Genomic DNA, 14,504 nt, shown 5'->3' on the forward strand with positions numbered 1-14,504 from the left:
TTGTGCCACCGAAAAGAGAAATTAAACGCACCCACAAAGTGCGCAACAACTTCGTTAAACATTTACAAAATCATCCACATAACTGCTGGGATTCGCATTTCTATTGTTCAAGCGAAAAGATGGACAAGAGGTTTTACTTAGATACAAATGATTTACGCCAGAAGCATGTTCAAAAGCGTAATGTTACCTGTCGATACAGACTGGAATAATTATGCACTTTTAACTAAACCAGGTATAGCCGCCGTGCACAGGAGTAAAGTAAAATTGCTTTGGTCACGTCAGCAACCTCTCATAACTTTGTAAACACAGTCGTTAAAGGGGAGTGCGTGATTTTTTAGACAAAGTGACTGATCTTTGTTGTTCGCTGTGACTAGAAGAATCCAAATTAAATCATAACTTTCGATTGAATGTGTATATGACAAGGACAACATGGATATGGGAATGGATATGGATATGGGCAACTCGTCATCAAGCATGATGATGATGTACTTTAACTTTATGATGCCCTTTACTGTTGTGTTTGACGGATGGAAAATAGACAACCAAGGAAGTAAGTGTTGTGACGTTTAAAGCACTTTTTTCATAGGTTAACAACAATACATGACAGATAAAAGTAAAACTATGAAAAATTATGTAAACCAGCAGTTCTTCGCCCGCAACTTGTGTTTGTCAATGGGTCCATTCAAAATTGTTCTTTTTAAACAATGTTAAAGATAGTAAAGTTAAAACAACCCAAACTTGACAGCTTTACTGCATAATATACATTTACTACATCACCTTAAAACGTTACACAGGTTATACTTTTTGTGATGAAATTATTTATGACAGCGACTTTAATGCTTTCATGCAGTATGTGTTTTTTCGAGATTACAATTTTATAATAAAAACATAACACAATGATTAGCTAACAATACCAAGTATCTACGCCATATTGTGCAGAACTGATCGGTTCCTGCTTTGGCGTCGCCGGCATCGCGATGATTTACGAGATTCTGAAGAATTTTCGGCAACTCTGGGCGAACAAGATGACTCGACAATCTCGCCGCGTTTCCACCCAAGTAAAATCTGTTTGTTGGCGAGTGAAATTAACGCCTGAACAAATAAAAATTGCGGCCCTGGGTGATCCCGCAAACGCAAACAATTCGGTGGAAAAGTATATGTAACAGTGCGAGCTTGTCACGCATACGCAACCCGCAAGCAATGGTTTGGTGGCCGGATGTTTTTGATTGAGAGGCTCTTTTCGTTTTGATCACGAACAAATGTAAACTATTCTGTCACCAATATCGCCAAAATTCAACATTACCTTCATAGATCCGTACTGTTCCTTGGGTCACCTAAGTGGATTAGTGGAAAAAATTATTTTGCAACATGCTATTTCAGTGGAACACTGTAAATTATCAAATACAAAGTGATTTAAAATAAAAAAAAGTAAAATTGGTTCAATAGAGATCATATGCCCCAAAACATGTTTTGTCAAAGTCGGGTTCATTTCAGGATATGTTTTTCGTACGTTGACTTGTTCGTATTTACAAAGCAAATACAATACATGGCGAGGCAGGTTCAAAGTACGTATACAGTAAACACGTCTCGTGTCAGTACCTTGTTTAGAGAAAGTGTGTATGTAAAGTAAGATTAACTCGGTATAAACACCAGGTTTCACCTTCTACATCCGATTGTTGCCACGACAACGAAGATACAAGTGGATGTTCTCCGCCAACTTCGCCAAAGTTTTGGCTCGCCCACCTTTTCCAGAGCATTCTGCATATGATACAGGTTGGAAATTGGCGTTTTAATGCAATTTAAATGTATTTGCTCACGTTACACTTTTATTCGTACGGAAAGGATGTTTAACTAAATTGAACTCTTTTGATAAAGGAAACTGAAACTTAATCAAAGAACATATACGTTGATGTAAGAACACATATTACATTTTGATCTATATAAAAGTTTTTCAGATATTCGTGGCTTACTTACTCATGCTGATCGTAATGACATTTAACGTGTGGCTCTTCATCTCCGTCATTCTTGGCGCTGGATTGGGACACCTAGTGGCAGGTGGTATTTATACTAAGCCCGACGAAAATAAGGCGTCAAAGTCACAGCTCATCACAACTCGTGTCAAGGAGAAGAAAAGCGTAAGACCTTCTATTGCTACCAACATTTTTGTGATTTCAGTTATGTGTACTTAACAACAAATTGGACAGATTAAGGTCAAAGTGTTTCGCTCGCAACATTTATTAGCAAGTTTAAATATAGTAAAACTCCATTTTGCTCAAATTACTTTTGGGGTTTTGATACAACCTGGTGCCTTCATCAGACGTAGCTTACAACAAAAGAATATACTAAAAATTTGGATGGGAGAGACCAATCTTGTTGTTGTTTATAGGATCCAACCAAACCCGAAAGTTCAAGACAATACGAGGAAACTTCGACTTCCAGTTCCGAATTTGGATCTTATGACAATGCTGGCAACACAATTAAAAACTAAACTACAATCATTCAAAACAATTGATCACTTTTTAAAAAAGTACAACAATGTTTTTTTCTTATTTTCATGCAAATGTAATAAACGCACATATATAGTTTTATGTCATTGTTACGGGGTTGAAGCCGCTGTTTTAGTTACACGTGAGGCTAAAGAAAAACTTAGTTGATTATGCGATTATGGATTATCGAAGCTTGCTGATATGATAACTTAAGTCATGTGCTGTGTTCACGAACATTTTTCACTCTCTATAAATCAAGTCGTCCTTTCGTTTACTATTAAAGGGTGTGATAAAAAGTGATTGGTGTGCTGGAACACTCTACAGTATATCAATTCTAATTTAAAATGACTATAAAACCTATGAGGTTTGCAGGCTTGGCAGACCAGGCATTGCAGCCTAGCTGGATCAGCCACTTTTTCCTGACAAGTCGGAGCAAGATTTGAAAAATCAAGCTCCGGGTGAGGTTTGAACTCACGACTCTGGGCTAACTACAGAAGCTCAGTGGTTTCACGGGGTATATTGTGGCCAAGGTACACTGGTGCGCAAGCGCACAACTTGCCAAACAACCTTCACATATACGCAGGGGATCTCTGGCTGATCCAGCTAGGCTGCAATGCCTGGGCTGCCAAGCCTGCAAACCTCATGATCGCGATACGTTAGCTGTGATCGCCAAGCAAGGACCTGCGCAGTGGGGCGATCCTGCCAATCATGCCATTGCATGAAATATTACTAAAACCTGACTAATGACGTGGGAAAAAAACGACATTAACTGAAATGTACAGACTTTTGGTCCACATTTGTTTAGTTAACATTTTCTAGCATGCTGTTGAGAAAGGTACAAACTGAATTGAATCCAACTATGTATGATTAACCAAGCACAGCTGTCAAAATTTTTTGGCAAACGTGAAAACAACTGTTTCTAATATTTTACCGGAAGATATTTTAACTTGAGACAACCTTTTAGAGTTATTTCAATAATATTGTGATTTTTTCAAAAATTTGGAACATTTTATGAACAACTTTTTTGCGTAGTTCCTATGTTGAGAAATATGAGGCTAAAGCATTCATATATCGGCCATTAAGTTTAGTTTTTTTTCCCCATTTTGAAAAAACCTTTCAATCAGCCCGACACCTAACGGTTGACTGTTGGCATAACAACAAAAATTTACTTTGTAAATGTCTGGTCTGAATTTGTTTTCGTATGTTTGTTACTTTCACGCATATTTATTTAAATTAAAGGCTGAAAACATAGACTAATGCAATGTCAGAAAAGCCTGCATTTGAAGAAGATGCCTTTCAGGCGTTGGAAAAAGATTTTCAAGATGTGGTCAGCGAGCTTATGGGGGACAAAACTCTGGAAAGGCAAGTTGTCATATATGCGAAAATGTGTATATGTCTTCATAATATGTCGTCATATGCTCAACTTACTCATATTCTCCAACATTGGCAACCATTGTATCTCTGCTGTCTTCACCAAAACTGTTATATACATTTAATAGGTTTCGTCTTGAATATGAAAAACTCCATAAAGCTTTGAAGAAGTCCCATGAAAGCGAGAAACGTCTGATGAGCAAATGTCGTGAGCTGAATGCTGAAATTGTTACCAATTCATCTAAAGTAGCTCAAGCACTAAAACTTTCCCAGGATGACCAGGTTGCTGTTTTGTATACTTTCTTAGCAGTGAAGTTCCTAAAAATCTACATGGTTTTCATTATTGATGTATTCTCTGCTGATTTTGCTTTCTCGCCAGTTTTGCATAAAAAATGGAAGATCCTTTGTACTATAGACCTTTTTAAAACAAACCCTAGTTTTTTAAAAACCTCATTTTGCAAGTTCTGTCAACTCGAGCATTGGGATGGGAAACACTGCTGAAGACAACCAATGCCTTGTTTACTGTTGTTTACTATGTTTAACAGTGTTTGTTGTGATAGGCTACAATTCAGCAACTCAAGCAGGAATTGGAAAAAGCTTGGAAAATGGTTGATGCAGCAACAGAGCGTGAGACGAGAGCACGGGAAACAATTCAAAGTCTGAAAATGGAAATTGCTAATCTCACCAAACTTGTAGAACAGGGTGCTGGACTCTCAATGGGCCAAGAACACAGGTATACATATAATGTTATGTTTCATGTAAAAAAATTGGTTGTGACAGTATTAGCTAAAGTGTAGTATACTGCATTTTATTATAATCTCTTTAGTGTCAACGAGCTCATCAAAATTAAAGAGGAAGTAACAAAGGAGCGAGATGATCTGTTGAGTGAAATTGCCAACATGAGAGACAAATTGACCGCTGCTTCTGCAGCACAACTTAAAGCTGAATCAGATAGAGAAAATGCGGAAGTTAAGATAGCTGAGGTAACTTCATTGTTTTTGAATCAAGTTTGTACCTTGCTTCAAAGCTGTTTTTGTATTTCACATTTCATTAATATTATTTTAACTTGTATAATATGAGTATATTTAATTGAACTTTAGAAACGCAACTTTTATTGTTGTGAAAAATCTAGCCATACGATACTATAATTTTTTTTCTGCATAAACTTTGTAGTTTAGAAAAAATTGATACAAAGTAAGGTTGAAAAAAACGTGCTTCCAAAATTTGACAATACTTTATCATTCCTTTTTTGGATTTGTGCAGCTACAACAAGACATCCAGATGAAACAGAATGAGGTTCAGAGGGAAACAAGGAAGCGAGAAAAGATGGATAAGGAGCTTGCCTCTGAGAAAAAGGAGCTGGAGGGCAGAGCTGGAGAGATCAAGTCCTTGCAGAGTCAACTACAAAGAAACAAAGATGACAACATTCGCCTTGAACAACAACTCAAGGAACAAAGGGTAAGAATCTTTATTTGCAAATTTTAAATTAAAACCTAAATAACTTCTTCAAAAATCCACTGTGTACTTTGAATCTTACCGTTTCAATTTGCAAGCACTACCAGCCACAAATGTGTACATTATATATATGCAAGATTTTTGTTTGTTTATACAATTGTCCATTACACATGAATCCTTATATCATATCACAATGTTCTTTATTGCCGATTTTCAGATTCTTCATGAAAAAGCAGTTCGTGACCTGGAGTTGACAAACTCTCGCTTGACCAAACTTCAACAAGATTACCAAAACCAGATTGATGCTGCTGACTCACTTGCAACCGATAACCAAAATAAAGCTGCAGAACTTAAGGTTGTTTACATCTCACATGGTAAAACCTACCAATTTTACCAAAAAATTACTTGCAGAGTCACCAAAGTTTGTCATAATGCAAGTAAACAACCATCTTTGTCACTTTTAATGACATATTCTTTCCTATTTCAGACATTGCTATATTGTTAAATTTTTAACTCTATGTAATTACATTTTCTTTCAGGCCAGAGAGGATGAAATTAATCAAATGCGACAGGAGACAACCAGGCTTACAAAACTTCGTGAAACCATACAGAGGCGCCTGCAACTAGTCGAGGAAAGTAAAGCTGATGTTGAGGGACAAAAAGAAACATTGAGGGGACAAATCAGTGGATTGGAGCGAGGTTTGTCCATGTGAAACCTGTGTGAAGTATTTTGCAACTTTGATTTTGAAAAGGTTTTTCTGTATTCCATTTAGTTTTGAACCGATTTATATTATTTTTGCAGAACTCGATGCAATGAAGAAACAGGCTGAGGTTGATCGCAAAACAATGGACGAACTTGTCAGAGAAAGAGATATCCTGAACAAGAATTGCCTCAAGGTATTTACAGCCACAATTGCAACTGTGGACCAGTTGATAATGTATTGTCACACTGCCATCACTACATTTGCCTGTTTTGAAACCTGTCATAATTTAAACTGAGCATATGTATAAACAGTTGCCTTATCACAATTTTTCTCATCTGCTTTAAATAAATAAACTAGACTTCGCTAACCCTTTAGCATTTGTCTACCAGGCAGCCAATGCAACTCAGAAACAGTTGAACTTGGTTCGTCTCCATGAGCAAAGCAAGAAAAACCTTGAACAAGAGATTCAAAACTACAAAGATGAGGCCCAGAAGCAGAGAAAGATCATTTATCAGCTGGAAAAGGAGAGAGATCGATACATCAATGAAGCTTCTGACCTTACCCAAAAGGTAACTGTTGTATTTGATTTGGTTGTCTGAAATACGCTGCTTGGTGAAGCTTTAAAGGGTTACATTGTGTTAAGCAAATCAATTTAATAACGTATCAAAAATTTGGGGCATTAAATACAGCACCCTAGTTTACTGATTTTACACATTGTTTTGGTTTTAGGTGCTGCAACACATGGAAGATGTAAAAGTGCGTGAAATGCAAATATTTGACTACAAAAAGAAGATTGCAGAGGCAGAGACTAAACTTAAACAACAGCAAAATCTGTACGAAGCAGTCAGGTCTGATAGGAATTTGTACAGCAAGAATCTTATTGAAGCACAGGTAATGTGGTTATTTGTCCAAATCACAATTCAAACTTTTTGAATAGTCTTCTGCCAGTTGTATTGTGGTCTTAAAAAACAACAGTTTGTAGATAGTGTTCACATTTCACTCAATTACCTGCATAGTAATTACTCTTTTTTTGACAATTTGCTGTATTTACGAAACTTATATTTTGACTTGTGGTTTAAGGATGAAATAACAGAGATGAAGAGGAAGCTGAAGATCATGAACCACCAGATCGACCAGCTTAAAGAAGAAATAACCACTAAGGAAGCAGCTTTGGTTAAGGTCAACCTTGACCACACTAGAGTGGAGAAAGAAAAAGAAGCGCTGAAAGTAACAGTTTTTTTGTGCTCTTTTCTTTTGACTTATATTTTCAACGTATCTGTTCCAAGGCCGAACTTCAACGAATGAAGCAGCAAGCGGCAGAGAGCAAGACTCAGTTGGAGCAGATGGAGAAGGAAGTTGCCAAGCTACAGCAGGTCATTCGCGAGTCGGATGCTGAGAGAAAAAGACAGATGAAGGAACTTGACCAGGTAAACTTTTGGGGTTGACATGTTATTTTTTTTATGTTACGTAAATTTTTCAATGATAATTTTCACAATTTGACTTTTGTTTTCTGCTTTATTCCTTCATGTCCGATTCATGCGACTATAAAACCTAAGATTTTAGTATATTCTGTGACAATGCATAGATTCAAACCAATACAGAAAACGTTACAAAGCCCATTGTGACGTAGGTAATCAGCGAGCGTGACATCCTGGGAACACAATTGGTGCGACGCAATGACGAACTGGCTCTCCTGTACGAGAAAATCAAGATACAGCAATCCACCCTGAATAAGGGAGAGATACAATACCGGCAGCGGTTGGAGGACATTCGTATCCTCAAGCTGGAAATCAGGAAGCTCAGGAGAGAAAAAACGACCCTCACTAAGAGTGTTGCTAGCGTTGAAGACTTGCGGTAAGCCTAAATAAGGGGTTGCGGTGTTTGTCTTCTTGATGCAATGCTAATCTTGTATAATATCTTGCATTACAAATCATATCACTTTCCAATAATATTGCACGTTTCGTTTTCAAGCTATAAATCTCTTGTTTTTAAGTTCTAAAAACTTTCAGCTTGTTCTACTTTTTTGTCATGTGGTGAAACGGAGTTTAAATTTGTTTGTAGTCGTGAGGTATATCACACACAGCGGGAGCTACTCCGAGAGCGGACAAGATGCAAAGCACTTGAAGAGGAACTCGAGAATCCGATGAACATCCACAGATGGAGAAAGCTGGAGGGATCCGACCCGAGTGCTTACGAGATGATACAAAAAGTGCAGGTACAAATACATTGGGAATAGAATAACTTCTTACACAGCTAGGAGTCCATCATTTTTTCGATACATTGGTTTCTTTTGTAGGCTTTGCAAAAGAGGTTGATCCAAAAAACTGAAGAAGTTGTTGAGAAGGAACTTCTTATACAGGAGAAGGAAAAGCTTTACATGGAGCTGAAACATATCTTGGCTCGACAGCCAGGACCAGAGGTAGCGGAACAGCTACGCATTTACCAAGAGACTTTGAGAGGAAAAACCAAGCAAATGAAGGTACATATAAGTGGCTATGGTTTCAAAAATTGTCCATCACGTTATTGTCATTTAGTAGTTTACATCATAAATGCGTGAATATCTGCGTGTTAAGTTATCTGCAGGGAGTGACACCGGTAATATGGTTGCTTTCCAATGCCATCAAATCTCATGAAAAAATTATTTTGAACGATTCCAAAGTAAACTCTGTGAGCTGCATACAGATGGCTACTGTTTTGATCTATAACGTCTCGACAGTACTTGGTACATATACAGCTCACGGAATTGATATTATTGGCTTAATGCTTATTTATATAACTCCAAAATATCTTAACTCCCCTGATTGCTATGCCTCTTTCACTTGAAAGTGTAAGGGTATTTTACTGATAATACTACTGTATCGTTAATGCGACTATTTCACTGCTTTAACAGAGATTAGCATCGGAATTGAACATGTACGAATCCCAGTCGTCTGAATATAAATATGAGATCGAACGGTTGGCGAGAGAACTGCAGGATGTCAAGAAGAAATACTTCCTACACAAGAAAAAGGAACAACAGCAAAAGTAAGAACACATTCGTTTGCCGCAAAAATTACCGTTTTGTTTGTAAATCAATAACATTGCTGTCGATCTCATCAATTCCACAACCATTCATACCACTTACTGCTTATTAATCCGGCTGTTTAGCTGACAAGATCGTTGTAAATCACACCTTGCACTGTTGAGACCTTTTATGTCGAAACCAGTGACTGTGTCTGCAATTCACCATAAAAGCATGATTGACTTTATTGCTTATGTTGATTAATCAATTGTTTCAGGGATCGGGATAGGACCTTGGCACAGGCAGGGGCGCCGTCGATTCAACCGCAAAGATCGGACGGGCCTCGTTTTACTGGCGGTGGCTTCAACCTGAAATCCCCGCCAAAGGCTGCGGCCTAATCTGCTCTTCCGTCCTTGCTGTTTTGCTTAAAAAAGTCTATCGTATATTTGTCGCTTTTAGGTACTGTTAAAACAAACTGGCTTATCTGTGTTTTTGAATTAAAATAAATAAACTTTCTATGTTTTATGTTTGTCTTCTGACACATGTGACGATAGATGTTATTTTTGAAGTAGAAAGATATGACGTGCAGGTATTTAAAATATAAACCAAATTGTTTCATAAACTATCCGATGCAAAACTTTGTATTAGTTTTTGGCACAATTGCATGAGCGTATAAGCAAGAAAGACAAAAGAACTACGAGAAGTTTGGGTAAATGCATGAGCTCACAAATCTACACCAGAGTCCAATATACTACCGAAATGAATTATAGGCTGGACTAACAATTAAACGCGTTTAGCTGGAAAGGATCAAACAAACAAACACAAATAAAACAAAAAATACAAGTGTTCAAATTAACGTTGCGCAAAATGCATAGAATAAATTGTCCAGAGATCTTTTTCAGTTATTTGTCGAACTGGCGGCGTTGTCGTATGACCCGAATTCAGAGCTTATGGTTTCCCTGTATTCTTCTCCTTTGCGGTTCAGCGTCGCCTTCTGCAAGAGTCACCGAGCTGTTAAAAGGGCAAGCGGTATCCCCAGGCCCGTGAATTGTCAAGAAAAGCAAGTTTGATCTTACGTATTTTGTTTCCTGGACTTCTGGACTGATCAGACGAGTTGATGATTCTGTAACCTCTTTCGGAGAAGCGTAAACAGCCACAGCCACTAGGTGACCCACACCGGCGCCGAGTACGAGAGACACAAAGAGCCACACATTGTACGACATTGCAATAAGCATCAGCAAATAACCCAAAAATATCTGCAAATAATTTGATAACAAGTAAAATCAGGAAAGTAAGTAGTTCAGAAAATATATATATCGCAATGTATTAAAAGCATCGTCTGTTCCTATTACAAGTACACGTATCCTCACTTGTGCCATGTGTAAGACGCTTTGAAAGGTGTGAGCAAGCCAAAAGTTAAGGGACATCGGGGGACCGCAGTCGTTTGTTTGGTTTCCGTCGTTACAGGCATAGCAGAATGTGGGCATCGACAACTGCATAAAAAGGTATATAAAAGTGATATTGCTCCTTCTTGTAACATGTGATAAGCTTCTACCAACCACAAGTTTGTTTTAGATACGTACCGGTTGTGAGAGGGCCTATATATGTCAAAGACCGCGTTTGCTTGTATTGACATGCGGGCAGGATTTGATGCCTTATCAGCTATCATATTGCGCGTGTATACATGGCATGCAAACAATAACGCCTATAATAACATATGTTGCTTTATTAGTAAGGAAATCAATTCAACGCACTGTAACTGTCGTTTTGGCGTTACGAGAAATTATTGGGATCTTTACTGTTTCCCTTTAATTGCAACTTTTCCACATATTTTTTGCCTGTTATCTAAAGTGAGCTGTATAGAAGTCTCTTACCCTTGGTGACTGTTGGGCAAACCGGTGCGTCATTTTAAACGTCCAAACCCGTCGCAGGTTCTTCACAATCTCGTACACAATGGACATCAGCGCAACGCCCAAGCAAGAGCAAATCAACTCTAAAGAAATATCCGGTACAACTAATTACTATCAGCAGCGGAAGTTGATGTTTTTCGGGTACCATGCTCTTTGAAACCCGTAGTACACGCCAATTAGGGGTCTAGAATAGAGGTAGCTGTAGGTTACCTCGTGTAGCTTTCAATTACATTATCAAATCATTTGGCAAGTATGTTGGTTATTTTTACACACAAAAAAATCTTGTGGTTGCAACGACAAAAATAACAACACAAAGCGAAGATAAATCTGTTACGTACGTTCTTGCGTAGCAACTGTCCACTTTTCAAATACCAACGTGAACGGCATCATGGCGTTAAAGTAGTTCATACAAGTCATCGAAGTGTTCATCTCCACACTTGCATGTATTTCCAAACAAGCGATATGTCCTAGCTATCCCACTATGTTATTCTCCAGTTAAAATTAATACACTTTTCCTGTTTCATTGCAGGCCAAAACAAAGCTCAATGACTTTGTTGTAATGGCAAGTACTTATTGCTCCACTGCTCTGAGCACTTATTCCATATACAAGCATAGATACTTGATCGTCAAAGCGCCCTTCAGCAAAAGTTGAACTGCTGCAGTACGTGTTTCATGCGTAAATTCGCAGACTGACCGAGCGAGCGAAATGAATGATTATGATCAAATTATCATAAACGTTATCTGTCCTCGCATCCGCGAAGTATCCATCAGGTGATTTTATATGCCATCATTTTTACATAACCACGCTTGCTCGCTCGTGACTGCACAGACAGGCTGTAATTGCTCTGCAAACAAATTAAAACCTTGAGAATATCGCCTTCTGGCGTACGACGTAACGATCAACAAACTCCTAATCGAGTGTTTTGGTTATGACGACAGAATTCATTTCATCTTGCTGTGCGGATATAAACTGTTCAAATACAGCCTGTCACATCACTTCCTAATTTAAAGATTTTTTTTTCAAAACAGACATATGTTGGTTGGTTTACTACAATTAGACAGAATTAATCAACTATGCAGTAGCAAGCCAACCTACCAAAATTGCTGACAAAAGGAACTAATGGTTTTCGAATTTTTTTTATTGTCATGAGCGGTTGTGAATTTGCAAAACAACATGTAAAACCAATTATGTTTAGTCTGGCAGTTGTTACATTTTTGTCCAAGTCTCCACAGTACAAGATCCTACTGCCATGTTAAATCCTCCCTAGACTTTTAAACACTCCCCCAGGAGTCCAAGTTTATCCTCCTTAGTTAAGTACTATGCAGATCCTTAGTTAAGATCCGTTAAGGTCCGAGTCCATAGTTATCTACCATGCAAAATGGTAATGTTCGTTATTTGACTGTGCTGCAGCATTGTATACCTTTTTAGCTAGAAATTTGTTGTTAATTGGCAATAACTGCAGTTTTGTATAAATGTGCTTGAGGCAAATTTGAAAAAGCATTAAAACAACTTAAAACACAACATGGCGGAATGTTTTAAATCAATTAGCAAGATAGAAGCAAGCCTAAAAAAGTAATTTAAACTGCTAACCATAGTCCCCAAGTGTTATCCAGTATAAGACATGTATCCACGAACAGCTCCAACAGAGTGCATGTGGTTCAAACTAAAGGTCTCCAAGACTACTACTTAGCAAATGAACAAAGTTATTTCAAGAGACAGCATAAAACCTTAACCAATTCACACAATGAAAAACAAAAACATACAAAATTTTCTGTGTCCCTGCTTAGGTGACACACTAAGCTAGAGACATGTTACCAAATCCTTAAGCCAAGAATCATAGACAGTTTGTGGGGCTGGGGCATTCCAAGTGTTTAGTATGGTGACCTTGATCTTGATCGTCTGTCTGGTGAGTGGTCTCTGGACCTGGATCTGGATCTTGAGCGATTGCGAGGTGAGTAGGATGGTGACCTTCTTGGACTTCTAGACCTTCCTCTGGATGTTGATCGTGACTCCCGATCCAACTTCACCCTTATGTAAGAAGTTTCTCCCTGCAATATTATGTGTAGAAAACAATTCAAAAGACGTAATGGATCTTGCTAAGTTATCTATTTATCCAGATTTGAGTAGATTTTCATGTTCAACTTCTGCATATACAGTTGGAGTTAGATACAAGTGTAATGGCAATTTTTATTCTTCAGAATGCAAAAGATGTATTACCTGTGTTCTCTAGTCAGACATTTGAAAGTCAATTTGAAACCTTTGCCTACCTCATGTGACTTAAACTTTGTGTCATCCAAGTGGCGCACAGCAAACTTCATGTCATCTTTGTTCACAAAATCCACAATGCCGCTGCCATCCTTGTATACATCAGAGTAAGACACATCCCCAGCCTCTCGCATATGGTCCTTTAAATCTTGCCAACTTCCTGTTGGCGGAAGACCTTGACCAAAGAATAAACTTTAAATTGATCAGTGGTTCCAAACCTTTTCTTGTCTGCGACCAACTCTTGAAAAAAGTTTTGTGTTGGAACCATCCAATAAGATATTGTGACAACAAGATAATTTAAAAAAGAAGGATATATCAAGAAACAGGGTCATTTTTTTACCTGTAACCAAAACCCTGTACTTTGTTCTCTGTGAAGGCCCACCACCTCTGTCACCACCACCTCTGTCGCCACCACCTCTACCTCTGAAAGAGTTATGGTCAGACCTTGCAAAAAAGTTTGATTGTTTAGGGTGTTCCACGCGCACCCGGTACCCATCGAAGTTGTATCCATTTCTGCCACTTACTGCATCATCTGCATCCCTGCAATGAAGTGATAATTAAAACAGAAGGATTTGTAAAGATAAGCTAATTTAAAACATGTACCCAGCAAAATGTTACATGTTACAGCCCAGTGAAATAAAGCACTCTCACTCAAATTTATTAAGGGAAAGACTTACCGCAACTTGTTAGTGCAATTGCATGTAAGTTGCCCGCCTCCAAAGCAGGGTTAATGAATGCGGAAAAAAGTAGCATGGGTTGCATTAGAGCATGTATGTTAACAAAATCACAATACTTCTAACAAATAAAAAAAATTACCTTGCATCTTCGAATTCAACAAATGCAAATGGTGGACCGCGGCGATTCTTTAAGGTGACGCCACGAATTCGACCATATTTATAAAACAGATCCTCCACTTCTTTTTCACGTACATCTGGCGGCAAGTTGCCCACGTATACACGGCTATCACCGTGACCACCCATTATTACTACGACAGATATGTAACAGTGTACAGAATAACAAAACTACGGACTTCAATTTGACCACGCGGATATAACAAGCAGCCAGCCAACAATACAAATTGCAAAAGTAACAGAAAGAAAGAAAGCAGTCAAGTTATTGACACGTGACCGTGGCCACTCAACCATAATACCAAGTTTCGATCTTCGATTGATATTAGTTAACTAATTTCAACGTTTTATTTACCATTGCCAGTAAAACAAAATATTGCAAACGGGCGTTTTACAAAAAGGCTTTTTATCAATGGCTGTACTGCTTGTGACAGCGTTGCATTCAGAAAGAGACGAAAGATTA

At 38.1% G+C, this 14,504-nt stretch overlaps 3 protein-coding genes across 4 annotated transcripts; 2 read left to right on the forward strand and 1 right to left on the reverse strand.

The window, feature by feature from the left end:
• Positions 1-435: 435 nt before the first annotated feature.
• Positions 436-2,488, forward strand: LOC145889009 (protein SLC31A2-like). The gene is made up of 5 exons (XM_082979888.1): positions 436-550; positions 940-1,058; positions 1,654-1,773; positions 1,956-2,135; positions 2,387-2,488. Exons 1-5 carry the CDS (start codon positions 436-438, stop codon positions 2,486-2,488), a joined length of 636 nt encoding a protein of 211 aa, XP_082836014.1.
• Positions 2,489-3,695: 1,207 nt separating this feature from the next.
• LOC145896812 (cilia- and flagella-associated protein 58-like) lies at positions 3,696-9,536 on the forward strand. The gene is made up of 17 exons (XM_082985129.1): positions 3,696-3,848; positions 3,986-4,139; positions 4,418-4,590; positions 4,684-4,840; positions 5,121-5,315; positions 5,530-5,667; positions 5,852-6,011; positions 6,115-6,209; positions 6,406-6,585; positions 6,746-6,907; positions 7,097-7,243; positions 7,303-7,443; positions 7,647-7,870; positions 8,078-8,231; positions 8,313-8,495; positions 8,907-9,040; positions 9,295-9,536. Exons 1-17 carry the CDS (start codon positions 3,748-3,750, stop codon positions 9,413-9,415), a joined length of 2,619 nt encoding a protein of 872 aa, XP_082841255.1. The 5' UTR covers positions 3,696-3,747; the 3' UTR covers positions 9,416-9,536.
• Positions 9,537-12,059: 2,523 nt separating this feature from the next.
• On the reverse strand, positions 12,060-14,266 carry LOC145896041 (serine/arginine-rich splicing factor 1B-like). Of its 2 annotated transcripts, XR_014401645.1 has the most exons (5): positions 14,010-14,266; positions 13,534-13,733; positions 13,196-13,368; positions 12,519-12,976; positions 12,060-12,294 (listed from the first exon to the last, which is right to left on the reverse strand). XR_014401645.1 is itself a non-coding variant. In XM_082984847.1 (4 exons), the coding sequence occupies exons 1-4, from the start codon at positions 14,171-14,173 to the stop codon at positions 12,800-12,802; spliced, it is 714 nt and encodes a 237-aa protein (XP_082840973.1). In that variant the 5' UTR covers positions 14,174-14,266; the 3' UTR covers positions 12,060-12,799. The 2 variants fall into 2 exon arrangements, 1 of the variants encoding a protein (XP_082840973.1); XM_082984847.1 differs by having other exon boundaries at positions 12,060-12,976.
• Positions 14,267-14,504: the final 238 nt, after the last annotated feature.

Source organism: Ascidia mentula, chromosome 1 (genome assembly GCF_947561715.1).
Source record: "Ascidia mentula chromosome 1, kaAscMent1.1, whole genome shotgun sequence".
NCBI lineage: Eukaryota > Metazoa > Chordata > Ascidiacea > Phlebobranchia > Ascidiidae > Ascidia > Ascidia mentula.

Coding starts and splice junctions, on each gene's coding strand:
- LOC145889009 (XM_082979888.1), top strand. CDS start 436: ATGGGAATGGATATGGATATGGGCAACTCGTCATCAAGCATGATGATG. Junction 551..939: donor GAAAATAGACAACCAAGGAA/GTAAGTGTTGTG, acceptor CATATTGTGCAG/AACTGATCGGTTCCTGCTTT. Junction 2,136..2,386: donor GTGTCAAGGAGAAGAAAAGC/GTAAGACCTTCT, acceptor TGTTGTTTATAG/GATCCAACCAAACCCGAAAG.
- LOC145896812 (XM_082985129.1), top strand. CDS start 3,748: ATGTCAGAAAAGCCTGCATTTGAAGAAGATGCCTTTCAGGCGTTGGAA. Junction 4,841..5,120: donor CGGAAGTTAAGATAGCTGAG/GTAACTTCATTG, acceptor GGATTTGTGCAG/CTACAACAAGACATCCAGAT. Junction 7,444..7,646: donor AGATGAAGGAACTTGACCAG/GTAAACTTTTGG, acceptor ATTGTGACGTAG/GTAATCAGCGAGCGTGACAT.
- LOC145896041 (XM_082984847.1), bottom strand. CDS start 14,173: ATGGGTGGTCACGGTGATAGCCGTGTATACGTGGGCAACTTGCCGCCA. Junction 13,369..13,533: donor GTACAGGGTTTTGGTTACAG/GTAAAAAAATGA, acceptor TCTTTGGTCAAG/GTCTTCCGCCAACAGGAAGT. Junction 12,977..13,195: donor CAAAGTTTAAGTCACATGAG/GTAGGCAAAGGT, acceptor ATAATATTGCAG/GGAGAAACTTCTTACATAAG.